Here is a 13,468-nt window from a genome sequence, read left to right on the forward strand (position 1 = left end):
TAATTTGTGGAATCAAATAAATAACTAAAATGTGTGTGTGTTCATAGATAAACAGCCAGAGGGCATATGTACCTTAAGGACATATGTACTTTAGTGTCACATCATATTGTGCCAAGTACAGTAGTGATTCTCAAACCATGCTGTGGAACATGTGGTCAGTTTGTTTTATTCTTTAAACATGTGTAAACAGAGGGTTCAGGTCTGTACTGTAGGTACTCTGTTGAAATCAATTGGATTTTGGGAGGCTACTGTATGGAGTAGGTGGAAGAACAAAAGTATAATATATGAAGTATAGTATTAAATACCAACCAATACCACTATTTGACCCCACTGATTCTGAAAACAGAAGTTAGAGGTGGGGCTTTATTCAGAAATATACATTTACGTGCCATTGATCAGGCCAACGGTGCCAGAGATATATATACACACACACACACACACACACACACACACACACACACACACACACACACACACACACACACACACACACACACACACACACACACACACACACACACACACACACACACACACACACACACACAACCTTTTGACACCACTGATTCCCAAAACAGAAGTTACCAAAGGAGGGGTGTTCCACTATACATTCCCTGCCAGGAAATGCCTCCTCCCGTTTCTCAAACCAGGTGAGTGTTGCATGCATGAAATTGCATGCACCTATTCCAAACAGCCCCAAAGACACCCCAGTGATTCCGAAAACAGAACTTGGGGGTCACCCCTGAGACCAAAAGTGCACAGGCTCACAGGTGTGTGAACACTTTTGACAGATGTACATGCATTTGCTTTGCTACAGTAGAATAGCTTTTGACCTCTCGTTAATATTTATCAAAGATATTGATAGAACATTATTTATACATGAAGTTTGAGGCAGAAATGAATAACCAAGTCAGTCTACTTCACACAACCATTCAATCATTAGACTGACTTCACACACAGCAGAAAATACAGAAATCTACTACTTTTGAATTAAAACACTCTGGTGTTCTTAAACTGAATGCGTGAAACACTTAAAAAGGAGGTAAAGATTTTATTAAATTGTAGGAAAAACTCATGCGTTATAGTACACGTCCTGTTTTGATTTGCATGACATCCAGTCTACTCTAACCTGACTCCGCCAGATGGGGCAGCAGAGTACACTGGGTTCCCCCCTCCTGCTCCCATCTGGGAACTCTCAGGCAGACTTGATGCCCGGCCACAAAACGGCCTGGCCAATCAGCAGCAGCTTCTAGCAGCTTCTAGCAGCAGCTTCTAGCTTCTAGCTGCTGCTGATTGGCCAGGCCGTTTTGTGGCCGGGCATCAAGTCTGCCTGAGAGTTCCCAGATGGGAGCAGGAGGGGGGAACCCAGTGTACTCTCTGCTGCCCCATCTGGCGGAGTCAGGTTAAGTCTACTCACCCATTCAGATAATGTCTCAACCTCTATGCTAGAGTATATTTTTTGTAAAGTGGATAATTGAGTAACATGGGAGGGGTTAACAAACCTTTAAAGTGCTAGCATAACTCCAGTTATGCAAAAATGGTGCAATATGGCAAACAATTTGCTCGTCCCATGGCTGTGACTGAAAGGCAAGACAGTGAAAACATTTCCAACTCCATTTCTTTATCTCACAGTTGATATATTGACTCCAAGAAAATATGTTACCAAAACATAGGGAACTTTGCAACACAAACGAATGCAACGTTAAATACTAAACCGCAGGCTACTATAGTACAGTAGCACGTTTTGTGTTACATCTTTGATTAAGGCTCTCGTGCTTCACCTCCTGTGTAGTACAGACTTTTATTTTTTGTTCTCATAACAGAAAACAAATCAAACGGTAACGTTTCAAATTACACAGTGACCACGGTGCATCTAGACAGGTAAGGTGCTCGATCAAGTGTTAATATGGCGGAGGACACGGAGGAGGGACTGGCCGTCCCGCGCTGTGCACATGGCCGGAAGGGGTACAGGGTCCAACTTGCGGTCTACGGTGTTGAAGCGGCACTTCCTAAGATGGTCCGACATGCTGGGGAGGTCTGAGAAACCCCACGAAGACACCAGGCTGAAGCCAGTACTGAATTTCCACACCTAAAAAAAAAACAGGTAAATTATATAGATCAACAAAGAGATGCATTGTACACATATGCAACAATGCTTGATGCAAAAAATAAGTTTTGTCCCTATTTTTGGCATTTCCACTTAAGGGCCTCCTTGCATATCCAAATGAAAACACTCCAGAAGAATGGACACAGACAATAAGCAGTTGCTGATGTATTGTCTGATCAAACAATTATGTGACAAAGTGATTATTTGATATATGCATGATAGACATATCATATCAATATGTAATACATTAGTACATACGTTACATATTGATATGATATGTCTTTTTAAGCAGTCACACCTGGCCTGAATCCAAACTCATTGGGACTCTGAGCTGGGGCTGACAACACACCTGTTGCGTATTGGATAAATCAGTCATCCTTACACACACTCAGTGCCTCTGTCATGACAACATACCCCGAACCCACAATTTATTCAGGATTTCCTCTGTGTGTGTGTGTGTGTGTGTGTGTGTGTGTGTGTGTGTGTGTGTGTGTGTGTGTGTGTGTGTGTGTGTGTTGTTTAATGTTTATTTATTGCAATATTTAACACTTACCCTGTTTTTTATCTGCCATGAAACAGCACCATGAACATTTGGGGAATGCCTCCGCTCCCACTGCAACTCCACAATACCTCTGGCCTGGAGCAGGCTGCCACATACTTCCCTCATAGTCCGCGACACCATGGCTAGCTGGCACAGGCTGAAGCTGTCAAGGAACCCAGCTATATGCCACAGTATCTCAATGGGCAGCCCGCTGAACTGGTCCGAACAAGAGGCACTCTGAAGCTTCGACCCCGGGCACTGCTGGACCCCGAAGGACCTCAGTTGTCTGTCGTGAACGACCTTGGCCCCCTTGGTGGACGGGTAGAACCTCCGCTGGGAGAACGTGCAGCCGTAGTAGGCCAGTGGACAGCGGTGCTCCATCCAGCCGTTGAGGCCAGCGTGGATGTCGCCGTGGACGTTTTTAAAGTGCGACGAGAACTGGTCCCTGCGGAATGACTGGCCGCAAACGAACGGAAACATGTGCTGGTACCGCGGGTTAGGGGGCAGGTAGCGGTTGTGCGGAACCGCTTCCACCTCCAGAGCCTCCAGGACCAGGCCGAGGCGGAGCGTGCGGAAGGGGCTGGGGTAGGAGAGCTGGGGGGCGGCGTGGTCGCAGGCGGATGCCGACGCCATGTCGCCCACCCTGGTGTTAGTTACCAAGATTGCTGCTGGAAAAGTGAACGTCTGTGTGCCAAAGTCAACGTGGTATCCGTCGACATAGATCGTGTCGGAGATTCTTCGACATTCTCTGGACTCCTCTAAACAGAAAAGGAGGGCGGCCGTGATCAAATCAATCTCCCCAAGACCCATGGGGTCTTCATCCTGCTCTAGGTCAGACGTATCCACCGCTTTGTCCTCCATTTTGGGACAAAATCTACAGAGCGAGCGATCGGGGAGCAAAGCCCTCCGTCCGTTTGACTGAGAATACTGGCCAAAGCCCCTGATAAACTGGTTATTGTGTAGTTTGCGTTCCAGCCCCCAGTCTTCTAAAAGCACTAACCCCCTGTCCTCCAAGACCACGTGACCAGCCCTCTGTGCAATGCCTTGACTGACCGGCAGGGGTGGTGACAGTGGAGGGGTCGGCGACTGAAAAACAGAGGGCTCCTCCTGAGCAGCGACACGCGTGTGCTCCTGCTCCTCAACAGGGCAGGATGCCTCCACACAAGCTCCCATAGTTCCCATAGACAGTGGTCCTTTTGCTGCGTCTGAAATCTGCGGTCCATTCTGAGCCCCCTTTCCACTCAAACAGCCATAACAAACACTCTGCTCAACCATGTCTTTTGCAGCACAACCCTCGGGAGCCACAGCGGCCATGGCTTCCAGTCCCTTGTTTAGATCCCTTTTTCGGATGCGGCTCTCCCTGCTGTCCTGTACAGTAACTCCGTTCTTACACTCCATGCTGTTGTCAGAGTAACTGGCGCCGCTGCTGAAAATATCCAAGGCAGCGGCCAGACTTCTAGCCGTCTCCACCGTGGCCTCGTAGAGCTTGCTGTAGTGCTCCTCGTTCAAACCGTTAATTCCGTTTGCTATTTTCTCTTTCGCTGAACATGGCGCGAGCGGTTGTGGCTGAGCAGGCAGCGACCGCGACTCAGAGGCGGTGGACGCCGCGGAGGATGCCGCGGGCAGAGCGGAGTGCGCCGCGCCATCGTCCCGCTCGCTCTCTGCCACGAGTGTCTCTCTCTCTGCGGTGGGAGCCATGGCGACGACTTTGAGGGACTCAAGCAAAGTGCGTTGGTCCTGAAGGGCGAGCGCCATGTCCAGCTGCTCCACCTCCTCCATGCCCCGGCTCAGGGTCTCGTAGGAGGTGTAGTCCAGGCAGCTGACGGGCCACCTGTTCCACTCCATTGTGCAGCACACCACCCCCGCCGGGCACACCTCGAGGTGCGCGGACATTCGGTTGCGCACCAGGGTGTACGGGCAGCCTGAGCCACTGTTGAGGCACGGGACCCTTTCCAGTGGGCACAGGAGGCGGTGCTCGGTGGCCTTACAGGAGTGAAATACAGATCCACACACCAGGGGACAGGTGACGAGATCACAACAAATGCCCGGATTAGGCTTGGCCGTGCACCTGTGGTTCACACATGACATACAGTGGGCATGGCTTTCCTCCATATTCAGCAGAATTAGAGAGGACTGGAAAACAAGTGGACAAAGAAGGGAATAGAATTAGTCCATTGTAATATGTTTATTTTGTATTTATTTATTGAGGGGCGCTACCCCCTCCTATATGTCCAGCTTTGAGGGTTTGTGTAAACAAACATTGTCCTAACAGACATTGAATGCTATTGACAATGAATGGCCAGTTTAGAGTGTTTGTCCTAACAAACATTGAATGCCATTGACAATGAATGGCCAGTTTTGAGTGTTTGTGCAAACACAAACATTGAAGACGAAGGTGAGGACGCAAATTGTGATTGGCCGGAATGAGATGATGTATGATGAGAGCGCCCCTCTCACTTCACACAGGTGTGATTTTGTTATCTACGACTGATGAGCTCAACATTTAAAGCTGTATGAAACAATAAGCTGGCCAACAGTGAAAGTGGGTGCACGTGTGCATTCGTCTACTATATTATTGTTTACACACACTGCATGGTTACAAATAGTTGTGGAATTCTGATGTGACGCTTCATCTGCACGATGATACATCTACATTTCCTGTCAAACGCTTCAATTATTATATGGACAACAACAACGCCCACTTTATTTTGGCAGACACAATTGTTAGTTTTAATAGCTACGTTTTTGTCACAGTTGAACGCACAGGTAGAATCAGCTATTAACCACACAAGGAGTCCTATTTCTTATCAAAACTGTATAGGCAACATTATTGGTTATATATGCGGAAACTCTTGACAGTAACAGGCAGTTTAGCACAAGAAGAGCACACAAAGCAGTTTGTAAGATCTTATTGTCGGTTGTCGCGTAGCTAACAGTAACAACTCAACTTATATCGGCTAACGGTAGCATGCTAGCTTTCATTGTGAGGCTCAGGCTAACTAAGGCTGGCCCACAACAACCAGCCAGCCAGGCTGAGAAGTTGAACCACGTTATTACAATGTTACTACGAAACATCCCAACGTCCGTTATCCCTTTATTCGCCAGACAAGTACGCCAATATCTTCTTACCGTGTCGTTTTATCAATGGTCTTGTCAAAGCAAACTTCTGATTCGTTGGATTTGATTGAATTGAATGTACAGAGTAGAGTAGACAGTGGCGAAAACTGCCAGCTACATCCTTCCTAGAATAAGGATTTGTCCGTGACGTCACAAACAATGTGTCTGTGAAAATGTCAATACTTCGTCGTACAGTTGTGTCGCGGCGCCGAAAATAGCTGAAAAGTTAAACAAACGACGATCGGCTATAGAGGGTATGCGCATGCTTAAAGTGAATGGCACATCGAGTGGCAATCGAGTGGCAAAGCAACATGCAAAGTGAGTTTAACATTGTTTAATGTTGTTTAATGCAATCAGATAGGACTTTTCTGTGTGGACGTATGGGCTGTCAAGGCCAGAAAGTAGTTTTTTGCCACTCAGTAGATCTTCCTGCATAACTTCCTGGTTTGATGATGATGTCACGCGCATACCCTCTATTGTTATCAGAGCCAGATTACAGCCAGCTGTGGCAAGTTGTCGCTGACAATCCCAGTGGTATTTGTACTTTACTTGAGTATTCTCAAATGCCAATACTTTTTACTTCTCTCCACAGTCTCCACTACATCTCAGAAGCAAATATTATACTTTTACTCCACTACATGTATTTGAAAACGTTTTAATACTAGTTACTTTGTAGATTTTTATTATTATTGCAAAAACATACAGTAACTTGAAATGAGATATTCTTCATAATGAATACTTTTACTATAATTGGTACTTTAAGTACATTTATGAAAATACTTTTGCTTACTCCAGTAGCCTACATTTTTAATTTGGGACTTTTACTTGTGTATTTCTGCATAATACTGCATTGCAGATACTTTCACAAAAATGTGAAACCATACATTACACACATTGCACTGCAGTTGCGTTGATTCTCCACCACGGTGTGCCAAAGCTTCTCTTTTGCGAAATGTGTTGAAAATGTAACACAATTAAGGCTTTTATTATGAGCATACTTTTACCATTATAATAGTCACTGTGATATACACGTGAATTCACCTCACTCGTTGTGTTTGGTAGATGAATGCGTACGAACGTTGTTCCATTGCTTTAAAGTTTTTCAACGACATTTTAAACGGACCAGATGCCTCGACATTGTTATTGGTGTATGGCGTGACACGTGACCAGGAAGCGCCAAGAAACAACCTCCCATATGGAAAGAACTCTCTATTATTTTATTATTATCTCCTATGAAATATCTCTACGTCGATTAAATTGTGTAGTATACCTCCTTATTGCAGAGTTTTGTTTAGTGTGTGACGTTACGTTACGCTTAAAATTTACCACAACTGTTACTGTCATTGCCGAGAGTGACCAGCCCTTTCTGAAAGCCACATCGGCATCGCTTCTCGGCCTTTTGGCTAAGATCAAGTGTAGTATCTGTTCTTATCAGTTTAATATCTGATACGTCCCCTACCCGGGGACCATATATTAAATTGATTTTTGGAACTGGGAGATGGAATAGGGGCTTGCTCCGTCCACTCCACGCATCGACCTGGTATTGCAGTATCTCCAGGAACGGTGCACCCCCTCTGCTTGTCAAAAGGAATATCATAACAACTATATAATGCCAATACTGAAGCAAGCTACATCACCTGATTATTTAATTATGGTCATTATATAATTTCTATCTATGAGTTGAGATTAAAATATAATAATAATAAATACAAAGCCGTAGCTGTGAGTGTGAGTACTAGTGAAATACAAATCAAATGTAAAACAAACGGTGCCAACACAAACATTACATTCTCTTTATTGTTAATGGCATTTGATTTGATGTTTGTGTTAGGGACAAGATGACATACATTTTAACTTTAAACCTGTAGGCCTATATAGGTAAAAAACGTAATTCTTGAAATGTGGCGACGTGTGTGTGTGTGCGTGTGTGTGTGTGTGTGTGTGTGTGTGCGCGCGCGCACGTGTGCGTGCGTGTGTGTGGACGGAAGTGTGTGTGTGCGTGCGTGCGTGGTTGTGGGCGTGTGTGTGTGCGTGCGTGTGTCGCGCGCGCAGGTGTGTCAATTGAAGTGTGCAGCTCGAGAAAAAGATCCCGTTTTCGCCAGTAGATGGCAGCCATCACACATGGCACACAGCGTCGCAGCGACATAGACATGTTCTACTATAACCATGGGAGGTGAATTGCAGTTGTGCCTCATTTTATTTCTCAATTCATAGGCTCCTTTTTTTTCCTTTTTTTAATTCACAATTCTCATTATATTTGTTTGACTGTGATGTTCAATGCCTTCTGTCTGAAGAAACGTATCTGACTCCCCCTGGGAGTTGAAAATAAAATAAATAATAATAGGCTACATCTAGGGGAAATCTAATCAACCACAGTGATTATAAAGCCCATAACATCGTGTATATATATATATATATATTTTTTTAAACTGTACAGAAGTGGTGTGATGATCTAATAATGTAAATGGTGAAATTGTCATCTTGATGCTGTCATAATTCTCATTCAAAAGAATCCTGACTGGTCTTCAAGGTCAGCCAGGAGGGAACAGGTTGGAGAGAGTCTGGAAAGGTGGAGGCATGCACTGGAGAGAAGATGAATGCAAGTCAGAAGGAGTAAAACAGGTGTGTGAACGGATGTAAGGAGTAGAGAAGCTGAAGGAGGTTAAATACCATGGGGTCAGGGCCTCAGGGGACATCAATGTGTCCATACACAGACACAGGTGGCAAGACTTGGCCTTGTCCGTGGCAAATTTGAGATTTATTTTTATTTTCAGATAACATTATAATGTTCTCATTGTGATGATAAATACCAATTACTGAATGTCAATCTCCAGGTTTTCCTCGGAATATGTATGACACACTGATTTACTATGACACTATGTCCATCAATTTGCGCTTGATTTAAAAAAGTAAAAGTAATATATCAGTGCCAAGTTTAATTATACTTAGTATATTGTGCATTAACATAAAATAAAACATTGGCTTGCCAAATGGTAAAAATGTTGATTGATGACAAAAATGTGATAAACTATATCTAGCTTTTAGTCAATGCCTGAGTGATGGCAGCAATATTATGTGAACAAAAACACTTTACTTAGCCATATAGTTGAAGCTATACATAATTTGATTCTTGTCTCTTGGCCAATGGTTCGATTACTGCAACAGTCATTGCTGGAAACAGCCCTGCATGGTCTACACGCAGATCCTCACGCAGCTGCCCCTTTAAAGTATATGGCTCCGAGTCCATTCAGAATTGTCTCAATAGCAGATGTATGTTCTTGCTATATGACCGGGGTATGAGCAGAGCTATTGACATCAGGCCTCCATTCCAATCCTCTGCATAAATTAAGTTGGAATAGAGTGAGTCACGACTCAACTCCGATCTGAGTGAGGCAGCGGCTATATCTCTGCTATGACTGGGCTGGGGCCTGGGCTGCGCTACATCCCTGCATGCAAGTGGGATGCTGCGTGGGGAGGCGTGAGCATTAACCAATTGAGGACCGCATTGTCTCACAAACTCTGCTATATTGGTCTCCACTTGTATTCCTATTGAATCCTATTATCCTACTTTACTAGAAGATTCAGCGGCATCGGTTAGTGGACACTGTCGATGCTAAATGGATATTACTTAAGTGTTTACACAAATATCCTACTGGCTGCCTTTACAGACAGTGCACGTGCGTGTCTGCGCGAGCACATGCACGCTCCAACTTTGTGACTCTCCAACATTACTGCTAGATAACACTAGATGGCGGTGCGAGGTTCTTGAACTATAGTCGATGGCGTTGCTCTCCATGGTGCTGAAAGTATTGGGGGCGAGTTGACCAACAATGCCAGTATAGGCTTTTTAAATAGAATAATGTAACCGAACCGAACGGAAAGGCTTCGGATCTCAAATAAATCCAATCTTCACCCTTTTAGTGATCGGTTAGGATTGACGTATAGGCTAATTCTGAAGTGACAAGGTAAAAACGTGCTTGTCTGGCAGCAAGATCATTACTATACACTGTACAGTACGACTTTGATTGTTGCGCCCGGCTAAGTAAAGATTAGTGTGACAACGTTGGCACACCCTCCCCCCCATCCCTCCCTCCCTCTCTCTCTCTCTCTCTCTCTCTCTCTCTCTCTCTCTCTCTCTCTCTCTCTCTCTCTCATTCTTACCTCATCTCTCTGTAGGCCTATCATATGTCTCCAGATGTTCAGTTAAAATTAGTACGGGTTTTTTTAAGAAGTAGGTTATAGGCTACGTCATGGTTTAATTATTAAAGTCACACACAGAATTCCAGAGTAATTTCCTCTAACATCACCGTTCCTTGACTAGAGGACATGTGATTGGGTTGAATTGGTTAGAACCATAACAGCTATACTACTTAATCCTACATTTGACAGAGATCCAAAAGTAGCATCTCTTAAAACGATTAAAATGTCCCAACATTCGCCAAAAGCTTCACTGAAAGTCGGTATGGTAGGTAAGCTGAGTCAAAACTCTCCCTATCATCCATCTTTGTCATCAGCTGCTCAATTGAAACTTAAGATAACTTAAGTTTGCTTGAGAAAAATAGTGTCACCAAAAAATGAGCTGTGCAATGTCTGGAATTGTTCTTATTTGGCCAGATTTTGAATTGTGGCGAGAGTGAGATAAACAGCCTATAGCGATTGGTGGGGGCGGGTCGTGTGTGTGTGTGTGTGTGTGTGTGTGTGTGTGTGTGTGTGTGTGTGTGTGTGTGTGTGTGTGTGTGTGTGTGTGTGTGTGTGTGTGTGTGTGTGTGTGTGTGTGTGTGTGTGTGTGTGTGTGTGTGTGTGTGTGTGTGTGTGTGCGCGCGCGACTGTGTGTGTGTGTGTGTGTGTGTGCGTGTGCGTGTGCGTGTGCGTGTGTGTGTGTGCATGCATGCATGTGTGTGAGAGAGAGAGAGAGAGAGAGAGAGAGAGGTGGGGGAGAGAGAAACTCAAGTATCACAGCCAAGGACCGCGCGCAACAGAAGATCGAGGGAAGCACGCGATGTGTCTCGAGGATCCAGGTATGTCTCAAGTTCTGATTTACCCAGAGTAGCCTATGAGGGGACCAGATATTCCGTTTTCATACGGAGGCAATTATTGAGAATACCGATGCCCCGCCAATCAGCCGTATTCGATGCAGCCTGTTTTGTGTATGGTAGCCTATTGTATTATCAGTTGGGTCTGCTGATAATTGCGTGGCATGCGGTGACACCTTTCTCGAAGAATGCAGATAGATGTGTATGTGCAATTTAATGTGGAAATATACAATGTTATTCTAATGCTAGACTTAATCCAGATTTATTCGAACCATCTCTGATGGGACTGCTGTTCTCGTATTAGGCAATAGGCCTATATACATGATTCTAATTGTGTAAAATAATGTTTATAACCAAAGATAATGATTGATAGCCCATGCAGGCGCTGCCCCGAAGATGTCCTTGTATCTGGTTCCTTTTTTTAAGTGCACTGTCCATGGTGCTGGACGGGGTCTGTTTTTCTCAGTGAAAAGAGTGCATGGTAGCTATACGATTCAATGGGTTACGTTACAATGATATTGTTATTAGGCTAATTCAGCCACCAGCCTTGGGGCTATTTTAATTAAAGGCTATATAGGTGAAAAATTAAGGGGGAAAGCTGCAAACACTTTACTTTCAAACCCAGCGACGAAATGCAAGTGGTTGCGTTTTATATATGACAGCCGATGTCACCGTCTCCGCAGGTGTGCGTGGATTATGGATATGTTCCAGGGAGTGCGCTCACAGACCGTGGTCTCTGGGTTAAACGTGGATCTACTGACACTCCGCTCCACCGCCAGCACGAGCAGATAGAATGCCTGCACAGCCGGCGCGGCTGCTCACGCGACGTGGAATATGACACGCGTAAAGATGGGTCTCCTCGTGCTCCTGTGTCTTCCCGTGTTGTTCCTCCGCGGCGGCCTCGTGCTCTCCTCCCACAGCAGTCGAATCTACGAGCGGGCGGCGGTCCCGCGCGCCGTGGCGCGCTCCGTGGCGCGGATGGATGGAGACGTGATCATCGGCGCGCTGTTCTCCGTCCACCACCAGCCCTCCGCCGAGAGAGTGGCCGATCGAAAGTGCGGGGACGTCCGCGAGCAGTACGGCATCCAGCGCGTGGAGGCTATGTTCCACGCGTTGGACCGGATCAACTCGGACCCCAACCTGCTCCCCAACATCAGCCTGGGCTGCGAGATCAGAGACTCCTGCTGGCACTCCTCCGTGGCCCTGGAGCAGAGCATCGAGTTCATCCGGGACTCCCTCATTTCCATCCGGGACGACAAGGATGGGTCCAAGTGGTGCATTGACGGCACCACGTCCAACCAGCCCCCGCCCACCAAAAAGCCCATTGCCGGCGTGATTGGACCAGGGTCCAGCTCCGTTGCGATACAGGTGCAGAACCTACTCCAGCTGTTCAACATCCCTCAGATTGCCTACTCTGCCACCAGTACTGACCTCAGTGACAAGACCTTATTCAAGTACTTCCTGAGGGTCGTGCCCTCGGACGTGCTCCAGGCCCGGGCAATGCTGGACATTGTCAAACGATACAACTGGACCTATGTGTCGGCGGTGCACACTGAGGGTAAGTCGCATGAACGTGGGATGTATAAAGCTGGCATGATTGATTAGCCCAGATACAACACAGAGTAGCATACCCTATACAGTATGTAAACCAACTTGAAGTTGTTGATGTTCACTTTCTGGCAATTCAGTGCTATTAAACCATTCCATTCGAAAACAGCCAACAACTTCTTAGTTTGTTTAGTTTAATGGTCTGATTGCCCATCACAACCCATTGCCCATGCAACCTTTTCGAGCTAAGCCCCCAAATCAAGACATTAATGTTGCCAACCCCTGATCTTCAAAATGATCTCCATGTTTTTGCGATTAATTGATTCAATTTTCCATGAAAAAGAATAATATCCTATTTATGTTTAATAGTGAAATGTTGAATACGTCTAAGAATGGATTATTAGGCTACTGAGCGTGTCTACCAGGCTCCTGCTCAGGGGCCCTATAAGCCAGAGTGAAGTCATTGTTAGCCTATAAACATTACATTTTCAACCACAGAGTCAAAGGGCTCGCATCATTTGTGTCAATTACTGTGACCTAAAAGTGCAGGGAACAGCGGGCCATTACCAAAGTAACAGTAATAATACTTCAATGAAATGGGTGAGGAGTTAAACTTAGAAGTTACACATTTGTCTTCCATTAGTGTAGGAACGATCAGTGATTTCTCAACCCTTTTAATCCTTAAGGGTTCCTGGTTTGATACGCAGTAGACCACAGACCCCCATTTGGTGTGAGTTTTATCACTGGGACCCTAATCTACCAGCCAGCCCGTGGCCCCATAACCATAAACAAACCCCATATGCCCATATACTGTATAGGCAGGACCACGGCCACGTCAGACGCAGACTTAACCATAAACAAACCCCATGTGCCCATATATAAGCATGCCACTATGATGTGGACATAACCATAAACAAACCCCATATGCCCATATATAAGCATGCCACTATGATGTGGACATAACCATAAACAAACCCGATACGCCGTACAGTATATGTAGGCATGTCACCATGACTCTGATATAACCATAAACATTATGGAGATCTGGTACTCAAGGGAGTGCAGTGCCCGCCACAGAGTTGTTCTGATATGCGATTGTCCAGAACCGCCAATCCGACCGAT

The 13,468-nt window shown here is 45.5% G+C and overlaps 2 protein-coding genes across 2 annotated transcripts in view; one reads left to right on the forward strand and one right to left on the reverse strand.

The window, feature by feature from the left end:
- Positions 1-1,604: 1,604 nt before the first annotated feature.
- On the reverse strand, positions 1,605-6,069 carry LOC306940856 (F-box only protein 30-like). Its single transcript, XM_079526091.1, has 3 exons — positions 5,778-6,069; positions 2,661-4,781; positions 1,605-2,089 (listed from the first exon to the last, which is right to left on the reverse strand). Exons 2-3 carry the CDS (start codon positions 4,758-4,760, stop codon positions 1,895-1,897), a joined length of 2,295 nt encoding a protein of 764 aa, XP_079382217.1. The 5' UTR covers positions 4,761-4,781; positions 5,778-6,069; the 3' UTR covers positions 1,605-1,894.
- Positions 6,070-11,632: 5,563 nt separating this feature from the next.
- grm1a (glutamate receptor, metabotropic 1a) overlaps positions 11,633-13,468 on the forward strand; it is a gene marked incomplete at its 5' end in the record, with an annotated part of 42,526 nt that continues 40,690 nt past the window's right edge. Inside the window, one exon of the mRNA XM_079526981.1 lies at positions 11,633-12,356. Within this exon, the coding sequence (XP_079383107.1) occupies positions 11,633-12,356 (724 nt within the window). The remainder of the gene's footprint in view (positions 12,357-13,468) is intronic.

Source organism: Electrona antarctica (genome assembly GCF_951216825.1).
Source record: "Electrona antarctica genome assembly, chromosome: 17".
NCBI classification, from domain to species: Eukaryota; Metazoa; Chordata; class Actinopteri; order Myctophiformes; family Myctophidae; genus Electrona; species Electrona antarctica.

What these genes read in the sequence shown, in the direction of transcription:
- LOC306940856 (XM_079526091.1), bottom strand. Translation starts at nt 4,760, where the DNA reads ATGGAGGAAAGCCATGCCCACTGTATGTCATGTGTGAACCACAGGTGC. An exon ending in CATGGCAGATAAAAAACAGG is followed by an intron (nt 2,090 to 2,660) that starts GTAAGTGTTAAA and finishes TTTTTTTTTTAG; the next exon opens with GTGTGGAAATTCAGTACTGG.